The 21,602-nt window shown below is 37.4% G+C and overlaps 3 protein-coding genes across 12 annotated transcripts; all 3 read left to right on the top strand.

Moving 5' to 3' along the window:
- The first annotated feature begins 64 nt into the window (after positions 1-64).
- Positions 65-5,656, top strand: LOC148862270 (uncharacterized). The gene is made up of 2 exons (XM_088977631.1): positions 65-586; positions 4,864-5,656. The coding sequence occupies exons 1-2, from the start codon at positions 517-519 to the stop codon at positions 5,502-5,504; spliced, it is 711 nt and encodes a 236-aa protein (XP_088833757.1). The 5' UTR covers positions 65-516; the 3' UTR covers positions 5,505-5,656.
- A 5,628-nt stretch (positions 5,657-11,284) lies between these two features.
- On the top strand, positions 11,285-20,711 carry LOC148862268 (putative magnesium transporter NIPA8). 10 transcript variants are annotated; one of them, XM_088980445.1, is made up of 20 exons: positions 11,285-11,439; positions 11,513-11,625; positions 12,302-12,586; positions 12,833-12,920; positions 13,813-13,874; positions 14,097-14,182; positions 14,280-14,353; positions 14,981-15,083; positions 15,243-15,371; positions 15,590-15,689; positions 15,808-15,927; positions 16,012-16,102; positions 16,190-16,256; positions 17,107-17,206; positions 17,303-17,523; positions 18,238-18,364; positions 18,503-18,586; positions 18,645-18,736; positions 19,405-19,494; positions 19,950-20,711. In XM_088980445.1, exons 3-15 carry the CDS (start codon positions 12,494-12,496, stop codon positions 17,513-17,515), a joined length of 1,326 nt encoding a protein of 441 aa, XP_088836571.1. In that variant the 5' UTR covers positions 11,285-11,439; positions 11,513-11,625; positions 12,302-12,493; the 3' UTR covers positions 17,516-17,523; positions 18,238-18,364; positions 18,503-18,586; positions 18,645-18,736; positions 19,405-19,494; positions 19,950-20,711. The 10 variants fall into 10 exon arrangements, with proteins under 10 accessions (XP_088836571.1, XP_088836569.1, XP_088836568.1 ...); XM_088980443.1 differs by having other exon boundaries at positions 18,503-18,736; XM_088980442.1 differs by having other exon boundaries at positions 17,303-18,364; positions 18,503-18,736.
- Positions 18,635-20,279, top strand: LOC148862269 (uncharacterized). Its single transcript, XM_088981069.1, has 3 exons — positions 18,635-18,736; positions 19,405-19,494; positions 19,950-20,279. Exons 1-3 carry the CDS (start codon positions 18,635-18,637, stop codon positions 20,277-20,279), a joined length of 522 nt encoding a protein of 173 aa, XP_088837195.1.
- Positions 20,712-21,602: the final 891 nt, after the last annotated feature.

Here is a 21,602-nt window from a genome sequence, read left to right as displayed (position 1 = left end):
AAGTACGTGGAGGCAGATGCGAACCCCTATACTCTTGCTGTGCTGTGACATCAGCCCTCAAGGGGCGTGATGGACTGACAAATGGGCGCTTGATAGACACATCTCCCGTGAATTATAACTAACGGGAGATGTTCCCAATGCATAATATGCGTGTGAGGCGCCAGGTGTGAGGAACAGATCCGGTATATCAAGGGGCGCCTCACAACGTTCTATTGAATATTTTAGCGGTGTATTAAGGACATCTTCCGATGATATTACAAAAAATAATGGAGATGTTTCCAATGCATGACTGAGATGTGTGGACGTTGTGAGGCGCCTTCTTTATCGCAAAGATGGATGGGCCCACAATGGTCCTGACTCATGGGGACCGGCTTTTCGGATCGCGGGATGAGACTTGAGTTGAGACTTGAGAGAGGGACTTCATGCTTTGTTCCTCGATTCTTTCTTCCACATGGTTTTGTTTTTAGTTTCTACAGATTTTTCTAGTTTCTTCCTGTTTCTAGGGCTTGAGAAGGCATGGATTTCCAGAGAAGGAGAGTTCGGCTTCTTTTCTTTATCGCTGCCCTCGTTGCTCTCAGTATTACAGGTACATCTCTCTCCTCTAAAATTTCATTCAAACGGATGGACTTTAACTTTTTTCCTTAAATTGATAAAATTGGCCGGGGACCCTCCGCTGCCTGGAGATTCCAACTAGATACTTAGTTCAAGGTCATCCTCTCCTGTACAAATTGGGAAAATTGTTCTGCGGAATCTTATGACGCCCAACTTGGTCTATTTCTTCTCCATTCAATCAACTAGACTTACAACCTAATTGACTTCAAGACTTGAGCATTTTTTTCCCTGATGCTGTAACTCTTACTGGGGCTTGTTGTAGCAATACCAAATAAACCCAATATTGGTATTCAATGAACATCAACAGCTTCTTAGGGCCATCCAAGGATTAGTATAGATGAAAAAAGTCCTACAGAAAAAAATAATTAAACAATAATAGTAAAAACATTATAATCCCAACTCTCAAGGTTTAAATCCTCAAAAACAGAACAAAAAACAGGGCAACCACCATATTGGTCCTTTACCTTTACAGACGTGATTGGTGTGGAGGCTCAGGAATGCATAATGTGCATTAAATTCAATATCCTTCCAACTAGGATTGTCATCTAGTCTCAAGTCACAGTTTTGTGCTTTGTAACTTACAGTTCAGCTGGCTTTGCTTTAACATCATTATATCACGACTTCACTTTCCTGCATCGACAAAATTGTCTTAGCAAGTTAGCATCAATATTGCATGGTGCTACCACACAACAAGGTGCAACACTACAATTCTAAATTAGGTTTTGCAAGGTAATATGGTAATACATGCTTTTAACCTGTATCTTGGGTTAGAATAGTACCATGCGTGGTAACTCAGAGTTACATAGTACATACATGTGTGGTTACTTGCTAACTAAAATATTCCATAAAACAGAGGATACTTGGGGACAATGATGAATACCCCCTCCCCCTAGAAAATTAATGTTTCATTTTTTTTTTTATGTTCAGTTGTACCTTTGAAGATGAATTATGTAAATGCAGATGGCAGTGCATAATATAGAATCCATGTTCATAAGAGTTTGGAAAAAGTTTTGATGCCATCTGCCAAGCTGATGCAACCTTCCTCCTTTATCTGATCCTGGGACCAGCAGTGTAAGTGAAACCCATACTAGTGGAGTTGAAGTGTCTAGAAGAGCTAGAAGCAGACCAAAAAGGACATCGGTCATTTGGTTGAAGTAGTGAATTATGTATATGCATATTGCAGTGCATAATATAGATTCCATGTTCATAAGAGTTTGGTAAAAGTTTTGATGCCAGCTGCCAAGCTGATACAACCTTCCTCCTTTATCCGATCTTGGGACCGGCAGTGTAAGAGAAACCCATACTAGTGGAATTGAAGTGTCTAGAAGAGCTAGAAGCAGACCAAAAAGGACATCGGTCATTTGGTTGAAGTAGTGAATTATGTATATGCATATTGCAGTGCATAATATAGGATCCATGTTCATAAGAGTTTGGTAAAAGTTTTGATGCCAGCTGCCAAGCTGATACAACCTTCCTCCTTTATCCGATCTTGGGACCAGCAGTGTAAGAGAAACCCATACTAGTGGAATTGAAGCGTCTAGAAGAGCTTGAAGCAGACCAAAAAGGACATTGGTCATTTGGTTGAAGTAGTGAATTATGCATATGCAGAATGCAGTGCATAATATAGAACTCATGTTCATAAGAGTTTGGAAAAAGTTTTGATGCCAGCTGCCAAGCTGATACAACCTTCCTCCTTTATCCGATCTTGGGACCAGTAGTGTAAGAGAAACCCATACTAGTGGAGCTGAAGTGTCTAGAAGAGCTAGAAGAGGACCAAAAAAGGACATTGATCATTTGGTTGAAGTAGTGAGAAAAGAACTAAGGGCCCATAACTTGACAATTGATATATGGCATTAAACAGAGCTTAGCAGTGAAACAAGATTCTTGTAGTTGACCCCATACAGTTGCAAACGCAACTTAGTTGGGTTGATATTGTAATGCATGATTCATCATATTATAAATTTGTGATTTCTGTCCTGAATTCCTGATGTTTGATCTTCTCCATGGTGTTTTCCTCATCAAAAAGACCATAGAGTTTGGGTCCTAGTCCTAGTCCTACTGTTGCCCTCTCTCCCAGTTCTGTCCTTGTGTGGCTTCCTCCCCTCCTATTGTTGTATTCTTAGATAAAAGGATTTGGACTTCTTCCTCCTTATTCTTTGAGGTTCTTTATATGGGAACTAGATTGTTGAAAAGTGAGCATTTATCACATGCTACAATGAAAATAAAAAGAAACAGAATAGACTCATCTCCCCCATGCATCTATCCTTTGTTTTGAGGAATGCAATATCAATCAAACATTTATTTATGCAATGATTTGAAACTTTGGATGTTGGGTGTTTGTTTATGCATGCATGTATTTGTGCATGTGCTGAAAGGCAGCATTGGATTGCCTTAATTATGGTGCTTGAGTTCTTGCTTCGGTGGAAGCTATTCCATTTGGGAGTGAAGTTAGATATTTTGGAACAGGGTTATGCAAACAGTGAATGCGAAACTTATGGGAGAAATTTATTAGATGAGCCTCTATGATGAAACCATCTTTTTTTGATGTCATCCAAGAGAGGATGATCTCCTCTTTAAGCCCACCCCACACTCCTATTCCCATTTCCCCAAAGCTTCCGATAGCACAGCCGAGACAGTGACTGGTTCTCTGCCCCTACGGAGATGGAGCGACAGAAGTTTTAAGAATCCAAGAAAAGGTCATGACATGACAAGCTATTTATCATTACGATAGGTGTCAAGTGGAAGTGCAGTGATTGATGCAGCTGAGGCATCCTAGTAGACCGATATAGACTTGAACCTTGTTCCTACATGACCCGATCAATTCGATTGGGCATTTTCCATCTATTTTCATTGTTCAACTCTTTGACAACATGCAAAAAAAACCAAAAGCCCTTCTCTCCCTCTCTATCTATCCAAGGGATGAAAGGGCAGAGGCCTTTGGTGTCCCCTCTAGTCAAGAATTGGGGCCTCACAATCACTAGCCAATATGCTTTTCTCTCATGCCTTTTTCTCTCATTGGTGGCAATGTGGCATTGGAGTTAATGTAGTTTATCTGTTTATAAATTAGATTTGAAGTTTTCAGATAGACTTCCTTTGAAATGGAGGGGTAGGGGTAAAGAAATCTCATTTTGTGAAGTGGGACTGAGTATGAGTTCCAAAGGTGGGTTGTGGGTAAGTTGGCTGTTAGAAGATTAAGAGCCATGAATAAAGTTTCTTTGGGAAGTGGTATTGCATGGAGAGAGAAGCCTTGTGAAGAAGGGTGGTGTTGCAAACATGGGGTTGCATGATGGATTCCAAGGGATATAGCGGCATCAATGTAAACTAGGCTAAAATGGATCCCACAGAGCTTAACAAGATGGCTGATTGGCCTAGGCAAGTCTGCATGGGGGGTTGGGGTTAAAAAGTTCCTATGTGCTTTAAGATTAAAAAACCAGATGATCTCTCAACTTTGTCTGCATTCAGGTCATTTTTCTGGATATAGAATTTGGGGAGAGCATAAATCTTACGGGTTGGGAACATCTAAAATAACTCCCTCTTCTCTAGATGAAAGATGGTGGAAGGAGTGTGCTAAATAGCTAATGCTGCCTTGAGGCTTCGATAAAAAAACTGGGTGGAGCATTCTCATAACAAAGAGGATGGCTTAACTGATTTCCATCTATATTCAACTAAGAATTGACCTAGAAATTTAGAGTTTTGGTTGGGGGTTAAAATTCTTCACCCAAGCAATGCCTAGAGACAGGGATGTGCCTGTGACTTTGAGTCCTTGACTTGTATGCCTTGCTAACTTGATGATCATGTCATATGTGTCTCTGTGTGTGCATGCATTCTTTTGAAAATTGTTCACATTCTCTCTTTAGAGTATAAACATTTTAAGACAATTTAGGTGTCTGTACAAAAAGCGTAGCTTAATTTTCTGTATGTCCTAAGACATTGATAGACCATGAAGTGTCACTCGTTGTTATTAAGTGACTTTTCAGCCTTTCTGAATTTGTGTGTTCCTACTTTAATTTGCTAGTTGATAAATCCCAAGAACCTCAGGTTTGACTTGAATCCCCAGACAACTAGACTCATTCCACTTTGCAATGTGTTTTTCAACTAAAGAAGAAATGGATTTCTGTGATGCCTGTAAATTAAGAGGGTTCATATCAAAACACATATTGTAGAATAATTTAATCTCTGCAAGACTTTTAAGTGTTTCAATCTTTTTTCTTTCTGTATCTGTAAAACGTATGTGCTTAACTTGTTCTGCAGCTGAAAAATTTCGGCAGCTGGTTGGGGAAGAGGCTTCATCCAAAAGTGGGAAGTTTACATTCTTGAATTGTTTTGATATGAGCTCTGGTACCTTGGCATGTACAGTCAAGGAGGGTGTGAAGCTATATTTTTACAATATAAGAGCTGCTCACGTTGAGAGAGCAAGACATCGAGCTATCGAGACTGCCTTGACTGATGCACTGACACAGGGTCTGAGTGCCAGTGATGCTGCTAAGCGGGCACAGAAAGAGGGAGCTAATGCAGCAAAGCTGGCAACTCGACAAGCCAAACGTATTATTGGACCTATTATCTCTTCAGGATGGGACTTCTTTGAAGCCATTTACTATGAAGGGACCATGACAGAGGGGTTTCTCAGGGGAACCGGAACCTTGTTTGGAACCTATGGAGGAGGTTTCCTTGGAGAAGAAAGGCTTGGGAGGTTTGGTTATCTTGTCGGAAGCCATTTGGGCAGTTGGGTTGGAGGAAGGATAGGACTGATGATATATGATGTCATCAATGGGGTGCACTACTTGCTTGGTTTTGTTCAAACGGAAGAAAATACAGTAAATGAAACTCTTTATGGAAGTTCTGAAGCTTCTGAAGATTCCTACGTTTATGAAACCCCTGCATATGAGCTATGATACATCCAGTGCCTCTGAATGTTCTTATTATGTACCATACTTAGGTGTCCTCGTGGTTTTTTAATTGAACTTGTAAGCTTAGTGATTGGAATATCACCATTCATATGGCAAAAAATTAATCAATGACAGTAATTGGTTCTTTGGGGGCATAAGAGATAAATCTTATTAGTAGCATTTCTGACGATGGTCGTGTTTTACTGTATGCATACCATGTTCCCTATTTTGGACCATACGGCTATATGCTTTTGGATCCACTATCATTTTCTGTGCTGGGAAGAAGAAAAGAATCAGAGGGAAAATGCACCATACTCCAACATTGTCGATTATATTATTCAATGTCTTTTTCTGCAGTTGTTTTTCCCTTGTTCATTTTGTTGTATGTACACATCTTTACACCTATGGAGGAGGATGCATATGATAGGACATCATTTGCATCTTTATGGGTTGTAAAATCTTAAGTGTCATAAAAATTGACGAAATGTTTTCCTCCATTAAGGCTCTTTTCGATAAGTTACTTATCCGGGTAAATGCACTTACCTGGGTAAGTGTTTTTAACACTTACCTAGGTAAGTGCATTTATTCATGTTCTTTTATTTCCTATGTAAATAAGGGATTTTGATTCTCATTGATAAAAAATCTCGTCCTTTTTTCAGATTTATGTGGGGACCAGGGAAAGTTTATCTTCTATCTCTTAGGTGGGTAAATAACTTTCCCATCTTGGGGGAAAGTTGCCAATACTTGAAAGGGATAAAAATGCCCCTTGTAATAATGGATTTTTTTTGGATAAAATGGTCATTGCCTTATTTACATAAGAAATAAAAGAACATGAGTAAATGTACTTACCCGAGCAAATTTTTCATGGAAAACAATTACCTGAGTAAGTAACTTACCGAAATACGAACAAGGCCTTAAAGACGATGGATGTAAGGGATTCCACTTTGGATCCGGTGTGTTTGGACTTGAAGGAATTTTTTCTTTGAACCCATTGAAATTTTGACAACTTGCCAAAACGAGTTAGGGCTAGGGTCTTGCAAAGGATTCTTGGACACAAATTAGTTTGCTCATTAGCTTTTTCCTTCTTAGTTTGTCTTTTGTATTTTGGGGTTTCCAAGACTAAAACTGAATAGGAGAATGGGAGATTTGTTTCTACTTCTCATCGGTAGCTCACTTTTGAACACTTTTTCATTTAAACTTGAAGATTTTTTTTTCACTTGTGATTTTTTCCAATTCCACTGATGATTTTTATTTTAAATTTTAGGGTAAATTACAAAGACCCCCTTCTATTAGTTTTCTATTGAAATCTGCCGTTATAATATTTTTTAATTGCCATACCACCCTTTATAATAAGACAATTGGGAGAAAAAAAAATGTTCATCTTCCCCGATCTCATGATAAATGAACAGGTAATCCCTTCTATGTTAGTGTTTTAATTCTTTCGGGGCCTGTGTGTTCAGAACTGCTCTTGTGGTATATATGGTGATTCGCAGGGTCATTGCTCCGGTTCTGGGAATATTTGTAAGCCATGGCCTATCGCCACCACCAGCTCCGCTGCTGTCGCCGCCGTGCCACCAGTGCAGCAGTCGTAATCGAAAAAGACGAGCAAGGGTTTATTGGCTTTTGCGGTTATAGGATCAGTTGGGATCATTTTTGAGCATGTACTCTTATTTTGTGGGCTTGAATATGCTGTTGCTGGCAGAAGAAAGTCCATACCATTCAACCCACCATAACCAGAGGCAATGCTAAGGCTGGCACACCAACAAGCAATAGTCCATTGAGCGCTTTGTCGAGATCATCCACCATCAGGCGGCAAAGCTCCTAAGTAAGTGTTTCCCAGGAAAAACTTACATAGGTAATTGCATTTATCCGAGTAAATAACTTATCGAAAAGCGAACGGGGCCTTAAAGACAAATGGATGTAAGGGATTCCACTCCGGATCCAGTGTGTTTAGACTCGAAGGAATTTTTTCTTCAAGCCCACTGAAATTTTGACGATTTGCCAAAATGAGTTAGGGTTAGGGTCTTGCAAAGGATTCTTGGATACAAATCAGTTTGTTCATTAGCTTTTTCCTTCTTAATTTGTCTTTTGTATTTTGGGGTTTCCAAGATTAAAACGGAATAGGAGAATGGGAGATTTGTTTCTACTTCTCGTCGGTACCTCACCTTTGAACACTTTTTTATTTAAATTTGAAGTTTTTTTTTTCACTTGTGATTTTTTCCAATTCCATGATTTTTATTTTAAATTTTATTATAATATTTCACTTCAGTTCCATTATAATATTTCACTTTGATACCGTTGTCCCTAAAATCTATGGTTGCTGTTTGATGTCCTTACTGACTAGGGGAGAAGGTTTGAGCCGCAGAATGTAAGGGTGATGTCCGTATTCAGTACCGGTTGTAGGTGATGTCTAATTAAGCATCAAATGACGTGTCAAAGTTTTAGTGAATTTAGAGAGAAAATCCCTTGGATCCGAAGTGAAGGGATTTGACTTTAAGAGTGCCAAGCTCTTCTTAGAGTACAATTTTTACATGAAGGGATTAGATCATAGTTTTAAATAAACACAATCAACCCATAGGACCCACTTTCTTATTAAAAGAAAAATTGAGTCCATTATAAATGGACAACGTCCAATTCAATCCAATGAATGTTTTGAATCAATTCGGATTGGTCTAATTTAATGTTTGGACCATTCAGTTTGTTCAAATTCATTTTGATTTAGATTGTTTTCAACCTAAACCCGGTCCATTGACACACATATATTTTTATCTTATACCAATGGACCAGATATTGGTTTAATCCAACCCAATCCAATATAAATTTGTTATGGACGAACCAGGTCCAATTCAATCTAATAAATATTTTGGACTGGATGGGTTCCAATCCAAAACTGGTCCATTGACACCCTTACAGCCCACTGCATAATTCTGAAATTATATCCCCCCATAGTCTATTAGTAGCCCCCCTTATATAAACCACATCCTCCCCGTGGATTTGACATCAATTCATGGTTAGGATTCATCCCACCTGTATGGTGAGGCTAAGAATTTTGAGGTGGGCTAGACATTCATTCTCCCTAAAAAAAATGCATCCTTATGTTACCATCAAAAAAAGAAAAAAAATCCTTATTAAGTAAAAAAATGGAGAATCTTGAGTCCGTGGTCCCTTATTATTCATTTATCTGGAAAGACTACAATCCATGCGAGATCTGCCACAAACAAGATGTGTACAATTCATCTCCATCAATATACATCATTAGGAGGTAGAGTGTGAAGCTCCATCAACTAAGATCCAATTTCCTTAGCCTGCATTTGGAATCAGTGTAAAATGTCATCGGTGTAAAAGTATGCTGATGATGTTTTACACTGAGCTGTGACTCAATGATTATTGCACTTTTGAAAAGTGTGATGTGTTCAGTGTAAAGTTTTACATCGATTTTATTGATAATTGGTTCCACAATTTTGATTATGATTTTTGGTTTAGCTTTTCCATTGGCTTATTAATAGTTTCTACTCAATCTCATGATGTTTGAGATGGTCTCATCGGAAATATCCATTTTAAAAAGTTATTTTTTTCTAAAAAAAATTGATTTATAAGATTATGAGCATCTCAATATCAACAAACAAAGAAAAACACTTGAGTGCCCTAATTATTCAAGGCATAATTGTTAAGAAGGCTTTGAATAAAATCACAACTAAATTTAAGACTAAAATATAGGGTTGGGAATCGAAAACTATTTTTAAAGATGAAAGAGTGATCCTTATCAAATAAGTTTTGGCTATGATTCTTCTATTTAGAAGGCGCCTATTGGTCGATCGGTAAGGTCTATTCCTCCTTGAGCCATTGTTTACGCTTGTCCTTTGTTAGCAGTCCCTCCCATAGTAATTTTCATGTCAACAAAATGCAACGGTAAGGTATTTTGAGGGTCCATAGTATTGACCAACTGAATTGTGGGGAGGATGATGTTGGATTCATGGAGAGGAAAGCTCGATATGCTGATTTGACTGTGTAGTCTCCACTATTGTTCCTTTTCTAGATTAGAGTGTCCCAACTTAGTTGTGGGTTTGGGTGGACAGCGAGAATTTTGTGGATCGATTCCTCATCAACCAAATTATTCAGAAGTTCATGGTTCCAGTATTGTCCGTCAATGAAGAAGTCAACAACTTTTTGATGACCAACATGTTGTGAGTTGTGAGGAAGAGGACTTGGTGTACCTCCAGTTATAGTGGGGACCCAAGGGTCTCTCAAGAACGATATGGAGTGACCGTCCTTGATCATCCAAAGTGAGTTTGTTTTCAGAGAGGGTAGGAGTTTGTGGGCCCGTTTCCACCACAACTAACTGCCTCTCTTCTTTTTATCTGAGAATAAGCCACCACTAAGAAAATAATTTTCTTTTATTGCTTTACTCCAAAGTGAATTGGGTGATTGTTGTAATCTCCAGATTTGTTTTCTAAACAGAGCTTGGTTCATTGAGGACCAATGACGGAAACCTAGGCCTCTCATTCTTTTCGGATAAAATGATTTCCTCCATATTATAGTGTGTTTCTTTTGCTTGCCTTCATCTCCTTGCCACCAGAAGTCTCTGGATAGTTTGTCCAATTTGTCATAGACTTTATTTGGGTAGATCGTATACATCATGGAATATGTTGGGATTGACAGGAGTTTTGAACTCCACGAGTTTGTTCTTCCACTTATTTTGTTGACTACATCTTAGGGCGACAGGTGGTGCTTGTTTTGAAGATGAACTCTAGTGCCCAAGTATTTTGATCATACCATGGAGTTCTTTACTTTGAGAACGTGTGAATCGGTCTTCCTGTGTTGTCTTGGGACTGAACTGCTAAACAAGATTTGAGATTTTGAGTAATTCACTCTTTAACCTGAAATATCTTCAAATTGCTGAATGATCCGATTGAGAGCCTTTATCCAATTCATTTTTGCTTTACAGAAGATAATGCAATCATCTGCAAATATCAGATGGATGATGGGAGATCCATTCTTACAGATTCTTTCCCCCTCGAGTCAATCATTGTGTGAAGCTGATTGAAGGAGAGCAAGTGAATACTTCCATTCCAATGTTGAACAGGTAGCCTTGACATAAGCCCCTTTGCAAATTGAAATGTTCAAAAGACTCCATCCCCCCTCCCCCCTCCCCCGCCCCCGAGTGAGTAATTTCCCTCACCTCATTAATAGAATGTCGTTTGTGATTTGCATGGCCTTTAGGAAGCTAACTTGTTGAGGAGAGATTAGTTTCTGTAGAATGGGTTGGAGTGGAGTGCGGCATCCTGTGCATGGCAAAATACCCACTAGTTTAATATAAATAATGGTTTAAATTATATTTTTTTCTTAATAAGGATATTTTAATTAAAAAATTTTAAATCTTAACCAGTTCGGAATTAATGCCAATTCATGGGTCCTGCTGGTCCTTTTTAAATGTCTATAGCTCTACATGATAAATCAGAAATTTGCATTGAACAAATCCGTATTATAGGTACCTTCGTACTACTCCCTATAAATATATTTATAGGATTCCATTTTCGAAAATTATATATATATAGGGTGCCGATAGTGCCAGGAAGTAAGTGCAGGAAAAAGTGTCGGTGGGGTCCCAAACTCGGCATAGTTGATTTGACGCCTTGACGTTGACTGGTTGTAACTTGTTACGTCGGTTGAAAAACGGACGGACAACTTGTTGGAATAAACTATATTAATTATCTCATTATTCTGTGGATTAATCTAAATCTAATCGAATATGTATAAAAAAAATGCTCAATGAGCTAATGGGGATCGGGATCGATTGATAGCGATGATAGGGAGATCTTTCTTTGCTAGAAAGCAAGCTGAAATACTACTACTAATAATAAGCAAATTAATTATGTGTACGAGAGGGTAGAAGAAATAGAGGGAATATACCGTCCCACGGTTGAGTACGGCGGGGAATGCGGTTGGTACTTCTCTCTCTCTCAGACATGATTGTTTTATGACATTCAGCCTAAATTTAGTTTTCTGCCTTCCAGATTTTTGCTTTCGTTCTATCGCTCCGTAATTTTTGTAAACCACTCTATTCGCTCCATAAGTTGGTTCTTCAATCTTCTGCTGTCTTGACTTCACCGACACATTCAATTTCAAGGCAAGTTGTCTCTGCATTATACTTCATTTTTTCCCTACACGAGAAACCGATCGGTTCTTTGTCGGTTCCTACATTTTAAGCCATCAAGGGCTCGGAGATCTATATCTCGCCACCTGTGTTAACTGTAATTACACTTGTGGAAGCAAGGCTGCTTAACGCTTGTTCTGGATCTTGCATTTTTATTTGCTTTAAAATATATATCTTGAATCATCGCTTCTTTGTCATTTTCTGATGTGGTTTTTGCTGAAATCCCTGTTACCTGCGGATCTGATAAATTAGGTATTGCAAAGTAGATCTACCTATAACGTTATTGTTCTTTTATCAATAAAAAACTAAAATGATGCTTTTGTCCTTTGAAATGCTGGTCAAGCTGTAGCTTCTACTGCCATTTTTGTTATCCTGCATTGCCAAAGAAAATGTTTCTTTATTTCTTATTAATAGTTACTCGATCTTTCTTATTAATATTGTATCCGAAAGATATTTGGGTATGATTGGGTTGTGAAATTTGTGTAATTTTTTATCCAATTCAGTTATTACTGAAAGAGTGAGAGCGTATTATGATTTGTGGATGCCAAGATGGTAATAAGAGAAATTGATATTGTAATATACTTAATGGCCTGTCCCGCTAATGGGACGAATTTTGATCTGACCACTACAAGCGACTTTTTGACTACAGGCATCAGAACAAATTCCTGTTCAAATGCAAATTGTTGCTTGAAGGGTCTCCTTAATCTTGATAATGGGTCGAGGACGACTTTTTGACTTTCGACTTGTGCCACTGCTTCATGGTTACATGGCAATCAGGAACTGCACTAAGGCTGAGAGTGGTTTTCAACTACAGAAAGGTGCTTTCTCACATCCATAATCAATGGGGGAGTGGGTTGTTGGAGCATTCATCAACCTTTTTGGTAGTGTTGCCATAAACTTTGGGACGAATCTTCTAAAGTTGGGTCATAATCAGGTACTACCTCATTTAATCTGGACATGTCTCCAGCAGGCTTAGTACAGTTAAACTCTTCTCTTGATGCTCGGTATTGGTGAAGTGGAAGTTACTTGACTTTTTTTTTGTACTGCTTAGTGTTGAGTCATTCTGATGAGTGTAAAAGCTGTTCTGTCTTAAGTTTTATTTATTTATTTTTTATCTTTTTTTTTTTAATGATGGAGGCCATGTTTCAGGTGTTTATGATTCTAACTAAATTTCTTGCAGAGAGAAAGGCTTTCTATGCTAGACAATGATGGAGTCAATGGAAAGATTGCCCCGAAGCCAATCATATACTTCCAGACTTGGAGAGTTGGTAATATTCAGGCTAATGGTGCTTAATTTTTTAAGAGTTAGGGGCTGTTTGATAACAGCTGAAGTTGCTGAACTGAAAGACTTATTGTTTTGTATACCCAACTTCAGTTTCAGCCATTAAGGATTTCACAACCTCCTTAAAATCATTTTCACTAAAAACAAAGCGATAAATTTTTCAGTTCAGTAAGTTATTAAGTGACCCCTTAGTTACTGATTCAGTGTTTTAAAAGGTGTGTCACGTCTGAAGCCAGGTGATCCTACCTGGTTTGCTGCTATATTGTGATAAATCAACTTTGAATTTGATTTTGAATATATAATTTACTAAATAGGGTATATGTATGATGTTTAGAGTTCAAACACTTTAGAGTTTAGACCACATAGGATGTAAAGACCAATCCAATCCATAAAAAACAAAACAACCAAAAACCCTCCCACCATTTTACATAGGTAAAGTATTCCCACTATACAAAAAGACCCTATCCACCCCAGATTTGGCTAAACCATTGGCCATACATAGGTGATAGGACTTTATTGTACAAGGCTATATCTTTCATGTTAATAAGGTTATACTTTAACCAACTCACCTAATAGGCTTTTTGAAATATTTTATTAACATGAAAGATATAGCATTGTACAATAAAGTCCTATCACCTATGTATGGACGATGGATTTAGATTTGCACATTTTCGTATAACAAGTTTTCTCTTGTTTCGTTTTCAAAAGTGCACCTACTTTGTTCAGGCTGGTGCCTTGTGCTCCAAGCTTTAGGAACTCCTTGTGCTTAAGTTATCTTTCTTGCTTTTAAAACACTGTAGAGGATCATACTGAGTTTCCAAATGGTCCATTTGAAACTATTGAAATTAATTATAAATATTTGGGTCTTTTGCATGCAGGTATTCTTTTTTTTGCTCTAGGGAATTGCCTAAACTTCATTTCCTTCGGATATGCTGCCCAGGTCGGTGTCAAATATACTAGTCCTGTTGGTTGAAGGATAAATAAAGTTTGAGCAACCTTGCATTTATTTATTAATTTATTTTGATTCTAGTGTTTTAATCAACTTGGTGGATTTTTTTCTTATGGGGGACCACCTTGTGCTTGTTTAGGTTTCAACAGATAACTGGAATCTGACAAATACAGTGTTTCTTTTCTTTTGTTTTTCATATTTTCCTTCCCACAGTCACTTCTTGCAGCATTGGGATCTATTCAGTTTGTATCAAACATTGCATTTGCGTACTTTGTTTTGAACAAGATGGTGACTTTCAAGTATGTTAAAATCAAAGCGAGAATTTGTTCTTTCCAGAATTATGGCTCTTTGCTTCATTTTTTATTTCAGTAATCATGAAGATTGGTCCTTTTGCAGGGTGTTGGTAGCCACAGCTTTTATTGTCCTTGGAAATATCTTTCTTGTAGCTTTTGGCAACCACCAGTCACCTGGTAGTTATTCTCACCATGGAGAGAGTACATGTTAACTCCCATTTCTGTGCTTAGTGATGCCCACTAGTGCTTGTTGCATTTTTTTTTAATGATAAAAATTGTTGCATCTTACACCCTGTTTATTCCATATTGCTCACAAGCCACTTATGGCACAAAAAAGAAAACAAAGTTACCATGTACATAGCAAATTAAGAGAAACTGGCAGAACTAAAATATGGAACACCTAAGGTTGCATTTGGTAGAGTAAATGTTTACCAGCATGCAAGCAGTGCTTGTGGTGTGTACATGGAAACTAGTTGACCTGCCATATTGTGGTCCCATGACTGACATCCCCTGTGAAAGTTGATCCAATTTGTTCATAAATCCTTATACTTTTCTGATTTTACAATGTTCCCCCATTAAGGTTGTTGTCTAGAAGAATATGATAGTTTTTTTTCTTCTTTTTTTTGATCAGCAAGAAAATGGTAGAGGTTATGGTCACTATCATCTAATAAAGTAAATGTTTAGCGTAGTTAATCTCCTAGTAGGAAATTCATTTATGTAACAAGTTTCCATATTCATGTGGATTGTGGGCTAATGTTGGATTCCTCAGTTGATGAAAAATCCATTTTTCTCTCTCTTTTGCAGTTTATACACCAGAGCAATTGGTAGAGAAGTACAGTAACATTATATTCCTTCTTTATTGCCTCATTTTGGCTTTGATTGTCGCTATTCATCATTCAATTTACAGGTGGGAACCACTTTTGTTTATGTATCTTCTTAATGGAATCAGCTGTACACATGCTACTTTGATAAAGCTGCTTGATTTCCATGGTCTAACATCATTCATAAAAAAGCTATCAAGATTTTCGTACATGGATCTTGTAACAATAAAAAATGGAAAACACAGGAGAGGAGAGCTTATGCTTGTTGTTTCGGTAAATGATCTCAGTCCCTATTGGCACATGTTGCTGCCTTTTTCCTATGCTGTTGTCTCTGGTGCTGTGGGGTCATGCTCGGTGTTGTTCGCAAAATCCTTGTAAGTTGCCTTTTTCACATAATGATGAAACAGCAACCTTAAATTTTCCTTATTTTTGTATCTAAAGTTCATAAAGCTTCACATGCAATATGGCTCTTGATAGAGCACAATGGCAAGGCAGGATTTGTGTTGCAAGCTCAAATAGCTGGGATTAAGGCCAAGTTGAGTTGAATTTGTATCTAAAATTCATACTTTATTTATTTATTCTTGTTTTCCAGGTCCAATTTGGTAAGATTAACCATGTCCAGTGGTTATCAGTTGCATAGCTGGTTCACATACTCCATGCTTCTTTTATTTCTTAGTACAGCTGGATTTTGGGTAATGATTTGCATAATCAACTCATTTTATATGAAGGTTTCAGATATGTATTACATTTCCAAACCTACTTAGAAATTACTAATTTTCCAAACTACTAACTTGATCTGTACTTTGTCAGATGGCAAGGTTAAATGAAGGATTGTCACTATTCGATGCTATTCTTATTGTCCCAATGTTTCAGATTGCTTGGACCTTCTTCTCCATTTTTACAGGATTTGTTTACTTCCAAGAATATCAGGTCAACCTAGGGCACATATCAATCTTTTACCTTGTAGGGTTCTCTTAAGTCAGGATGACAAGCTTATTACTGATTTTTAAACAGGTCTTTGATGCCATCAGGACAACAATGTTTATTCTAGGAATGATATCTGTGTTCATAGGAATTTCTTTGCTTGCACCTGATGAACCAAAAGGTATTTTTACTTAAAATTCCAATTGTTTTTCCTGCAGGATCATGCACAAATTAACAATTGAGAGTAACTCATGGTTTTTCCCCCTAGGTGGTGAAGTAAAGGATTCTTCTTTGGTGTCTTCTATGGATTCAAGCATTGTGACTGATATGGACAAGTATGATACAATTCTTGTACAGATTGCTGATCTCATTCCCTGGGATTTCCTCCAAGAAGAGCTCTTGCAGGTTAAAATATATCTCCTGTTTGTAAGATTTTTGTGGATAAATTGTAGATTTTTTTTTTAATCAAAGAAGTGCCTGGAAACCCAAAAAATTGTGGACAAGTTTCAAAATATGAATGGAGGCATGGGGAAAAATATTCAAGACAAAATGTTAAAATATTATTTTCTATAGTTTTTTTTTTTAATTTTTACATGGAAATAAACAATTTAGTTTCTTGTTGTATATATAAATTTAAAAGATTATAGTTAGATCTTTTAATAGAGGAACTGCATAACATATAATTTCATAAAATTAATGAGAATATGCGATTAAATTTCATTAACCAGAAACAGAAATCAAAGAACTTCTACTAATGAGATTATAGATAGAAAAAGACCCTAGAGGACCAGCATTTAGAGACAATTACAAACACATGGCTGACAAGGCACAACTATAAGAATACTACAAATACATCTCAAGTGTTAGCCCCCTGACTTGATGCCCCCAAAACCAGCTCTAGTCTTGTGATCCTTTCCCTTGCCAAAGCATCAGTTAGGCTATTAAAATTTTCTGATATTGGAGTCCTCTTGAAAATGTTGTTGAAGGATGATGACAGTTCTTTAGCTTCTTTAATTCCCAGGTGACCAAGGACTTTAAAGCCTTCAGGATGTATCTGATCTTAAAGACATTTAATATACCAACATTCTGTTCTGTCATTTCGGTTTTTAATAGGTTATATTGTCAATTTAATGGCCAAGTGAGATGTCTCTATGTGGTTTTCCCAAATTTTTCTAATATTTACAGGATGGTGAAGCTGCCTTGTGAAGAAACAGAAATTAGAGACATTAGATCATTTGGGAAAGCAATGATGACAAAAGCTACATCTATAATAACCAAGGCAAAGGTCTGGCAAACTTGGTGGAGTTTTGTTTTTTTTTCTTCCTTTTAATTCCTCAATTGTTAAGGACATTTTAACATTTACCTCTGAAAATTCTTGCAGGCTGCTTGTATGCTGTCATTAGGTCTAGGAGAGGACTCAATCAGTGCATCTTCAGTTCTAGCAATGCCTATGGTGTCATCATGGATGACAGGATTTAGGGGAGCAGGTTTTGATCGGACCAAGTTTTTATCCTTGAGAAGTCCTGGTTGGAGTAAGATTTCAATGAATGAGGATGATGCAGAAATGATGGAGACGAGTTCAATACTCTCATAGAACTGTGGGTAGGGGTAGCAATGCATCAGGATGTCTGTTAGGAAAAACATGATTTTTTCCTCTTTTAATTTCTATTATTCTTGTATATTGTTTGTATAGAAATTATATTTCTTGTTTTTCTTTCTTTCTGGGCTTTATATGGTTTCAAGGTGTATATTATCAAAGTAAAGGCACCACACACTTAAAGGTTTTCTTTTTCTTAGTTTCAGTTATGTTATTCTGTTTCCTTGTTGTTAATCAAGAAGCCATTTTTTCTTCTCTAATGAAAAGCAAAGGCATGAAGACTGTTATTTAATTTTACTTTATAACATAGTAATAATGCCCATTTTAATATTCAAATTTCAAAGTCCAATTTTTTTTTTGTGGCAAAAAAATCGTGTGTTTACATCTGCATAATTACTCCTCAAAACTGCCAAAAAAACTTTTTTAACAATTTGCAAAATCTTCAGATATACATTTTATGCACAGAAAAATGCCTTGGAGTGGTATGATGTTATATCTTTCTTAACAACTTGCACATTTGGTATTCTGATGTCCAGATCCTGTTTGCACAGTGAGATTTTACTCAACATAGAGTTTCTGGTAATTTTTATTAGGGGTGATCTCCCTCTCTAGCTATCCAGGGCTTCTTGGGAGGGGAGACTCAAACTGGCATTCTACACTTGCAGCCCAAGGTTTTGTCATCCCACCAAGGAATGACCCCTTCTTTTTTTCCATAACAGTCAAGAACTAGAAGCTATTTGGAGCTATGGGGCACTTATTTTGACTCTTGAAGTCTTTGCACTTGGTTCTGTTTGAGACACTTTGGCAGCCCAAGAAAAAGCAAGTAGAGAGAAAAGTTTGAAATAGGTAAAGAGGAATTGCCTTTCAAACTCCTTTATTCCCCAACTTGAAGTGATTCTCCAATACCTTATCACACATTTGGATTCTCAACGCTATTGTTCCTTCTCTTATAACTGCTTCTTGCATATTGGAAATCAAATGTAGGATTGGGAAGTAAGCTGTAGAAGAAGCTGACCTTAATAGTTTCTTATCCTATTGTGGAACTATTGAGGATATTAAGTTGCTCAGGTAATTTATACTGTTTTTTATCCATTAAAAGCTTTTGCTGTATATTTGATGGCTTTAGATGTTATTGTTGTCAGAAATGAAGACCAATCACAGTTGGCTTTTGTGACTTTCCATGACCCATATGCCCTGCAAACTGCTCTTCTCCTAAATGTAAGTGGTAACTGCTAACAGATGCATATTAAATATTAACACTTTGGTTTAACACTTTGGTTTATTATAAATGAATGTTTAACTAGGGGGAAGAAAAAACAATGCTTGTATCTGTATCCCTTTGTGAATATATTGATTGCTAGCTAACATGTCAGGATGGCAATTATGGTGTTCTTTATGTTCTTAAAGAAAAGATTTTAGTAATTCCCATTTATTATGATATTGCAGTTCGATATCCATGGGCTAGCTTGGATAAATTGCTAAAGCAGAGTACTAATTGCCTAACATACCTTTTGATGCCTACAAAGCCCTTCTTTTTTCCTTCACCTTTTGTTTTCTTTCTTTGTTTTTTGGCTTTAGCCTATTGATGCCCAGGCTACATCCTTCTTTTTATCAATACCCAGGCTTGATTTTCCATTTAAGAAATCAGATACTGAACCTACCTGAATTATAAAACTACACCAGTTTGATGTTCTTATATCTACGAATATGGTGAATGTTTTTTTTTTTTTTTTTTTTTCTGTTGCCAGTCTTTTGTAAATTGTAACTACTTCCCCTTGTTAATTTTGTTTTGAAAATTTTTGTCAACATGTTTGAGCTGATCAAATCTAATGGGTGAATTGTTATTGTAATTCTTGTAAGCATTCATGTGTTGCTATTGTATGCAGGGTGTTGTCATCGTAGACTATCCAATTCGTGTACTACCTCTACAAAATTTAGCAACTCCCATTTCTGATAGGACGAATAATGGAAGCCAGGTAGTTCTAATTTTTTCTTGTTTATGTTATTCACTACCTTAATTCTCTCTGTCATTTACTGTAGGTCTTGCTCTTGCTTTAGATCATGTTTGCGACTGATTAATGTTAACTAGCTCTTTACTTAGATATCATGTTTTAGGTTCTATATATCTTCATTATCTGCTGATTCCATGCAAGCCTAATCTAATAGATAGGGAAGCTCAGTCCAGTAAGATTATACTCTTATATCATGTCAGACTAGCTACAGGCCTAATCTATAGTTCTGGCTGACTATCTCAAGTATGGTCATCAATCCTCATCAAGAGCATGTGCTCCTGTGGGTAAATTGATATTTGGGTGCTGGTAGGTCATTATGGTTATAGGTTTGATTTGGAATGATATACTACAGTGGGTGTTCATAAAATGAAGAAGCTGCTTTCATGAACCATGGCCTAATGAAGATCTAAAATTTACAGAATCAGTCGCAAGGCGTCTTTCCGATGGTGCAGTCTGTTGTGCAATCTGTAGCTTCACATGCATACAAAACTTTGAACAGGACCAAGGATGGGTTAGAAGCGAAATACAGACTCTCAGAGAAAGGCAGAATGCTGGGAGAACAGACAAGATTGGCGATATCTGCAGCTGAGCAGAGTGCAGGGAGGGTTGGATCAGTAATCATGGATAACGAGTATTTCTCGGCGGGTGTACTTTGGCTATCTAGTGTACTAGACAAGACAGCCAAGCGTGCTGCTGAACTGGGGGGTCATGACAAGAGAAGAAACCCTAACTCAAGGAAACAGAAATGACAATAGGGTAGTGATAGTGAAGACTTAGCACAAATATGAATCAAGGTTTTTGATAGAATATACAAAACTAAGGGGAAGGCGACCTGCTGTATGCAGGGGGAAGGCTGTAAGGGGGAAGCCTGGATTTCCTAAAAAGCAAAAACCTGCGAATACTCTGAGAGCGCAACATCCAGCTGCACATTGGGATTATATGTTGTATATATGTATGTTAAATTCATAGGGGATGTTGATGTGCAACTGGATACTGTGCTCTTTACTCTTAAGAGTGATTGCACGGTTTTTGCTTTCAGGAAACCTTGAAGAAAATACTTGGCATATCCTGTTGTGCGCTTCTTGAACCCTAAAATGTCAGTGTCTGTGTCCTACTTTTGAAGATGCTTTTGCCCTTTATCTGGTTGATATTGATAATATTAAAGATATTTTATTCATGAAGGAATTGTGTTTTTAAAGGCCACATCTAAATGCATTGAGCACTGCAAGCAAACTTGGCAAGCCGGTGTGCAACTTTATTGCAGTTCCACTTAAGATGAACTGGAAAGGAAGGAATCCACTGACGGGGCGGGAGATGAATAAGAGAGAGAGAGAGAGAGTCGATTTCAATCATAATGTTGTGAGGTCCCGGCCAAATCAAGAGCGAACTTTGAGGCATAATAAACAGACCCAAGCTTCATTCCACTTCTTCCGGCGTGCAACGGCCAGACGATTTGGCTCTTCTCTTCCAAACACAAATTCTCTGTGGTTTCTAATAATCACATTCGCTCCTGCAGCTGCTATCGATGTTTATTTGAAGGATATCAACAGGCGGTGGGACGCAATGAGACATGCTAACCTGTTGATTTAAGGGTAGTGGAACTTCCATGCCCCAATGCTCCAAGCCAAATTAATAAATCTTAATCCAAGCCATGCAAATGATGCCACAAATTAAAGGTTGGAAAAATTCTCAATCGGTCTGAATCTTAGAGGAGCCTAATGTAGTTGAAATTCTTCGATTCAGGTAACCTGACTTGCAGCCTACATCAAAGTGGAGTTGGGATTTCCTGCACTCGGTTTCCTTTGTGCAGGGGGTGCATTCTCAATCAAATTGGGATACGTTAGAATTTGTATACAACTCTAACTTAGATATGCGAGCCATTTAAACGGTCAGTTTAAATTTGTTAGTTTTGCTTTTTAATATTTAAAAAAAAAATAAAAAGGAAAAGTGAAAGCTTTAACCGCAAGACTATATTCCATTGCAAATTTTAATGTTCTGTGTAAAACCCTATTCTCCTTTTCTTTGTTTAACATAGATTGAAAGAAGAAGAAATCGGAACTCCATAAATGCCG

Source organism: Nelumbo lutea, chromosome 3, assembly GCF_056320005.1.
Source record: "Nelumbo lutea isolate HS-2025 chromosome 3, American lotus-T2T, whole genome shotgun sequence".
Taxonomy (NCBI): domain Eukaryota; kingdom Viridiplantae; phylum Streptophyta; class Magnoliopsida; order Proteales; family Nelumbonaceae; genus Nelumbo; species Nelumbo lutea.
The sequence above is the reverse complement of the archived record's forward strand: the minus strand, read 5'-3'. Positions and strand labels throughout refer to the sequence as shown.

Excerpts from the sequence above, each read along its gene's own strand:
- LOC148862270 (XM_088977631.1), top strand. The coding sequence starts at position 517 with ATGGATTTCCAGAGAAGGAGAGTTCGGCTTCTTTTCTTTATCGCTGCC. Across the intron at positions 587-4,863 it reads CGTTGCTCTCAGTATTACAG|CTGAAAAATTTCGGCAGCTG; the intron begins GTACATCTCTCT and ends CTTGTTCTGCAG.
- LOC148862268 (XM_088980440.1), top strand. The coding sequence starts at position 12,494 with ATGGGGGAGTGGGTTGTTGGAGCATTCATCAACCTTTTTGGTAGTGTT. Across the intron at positions 12,921-13,812 it reads CTTCCAGACTTGGAGAGTTG|GTATTCTTTTTTTTGCTCTA; the intron begins GTAATATTCAGG and ends TTTTGCATGCAG. Across the intron at positions 14,354-14,980 it reads TGGCAACCACCAGTCACCTG|TTTATACACCAGAGCAATTG; the intron begins GTAGTTATTCTC and ends TCTCTTTTGCAG.
- LOC148862269 (XM_088981069.1), top strand. The coding sequence starts at position 18,635 with ATGGCTTTAGATGTTATTGTTGTCAGAAATGAAGACCAATCACAGTTG. Across the intron at positions 18,737-19,404 it reads AAACTGCTCTTCTCCTAAAT|GGTGTTGTCATCGTAGACTA; the intron begins GTAAGTGGTAAC and ends TATTGTATGCAG. Across the intron at positions 19,495-19,949 it reads GGACGAATAATGGAAGCCAG|AATCAGTCGCAAGGCGTCTT; the intron begins GTAGTTCTAATT and ends TAAAATTTACAG.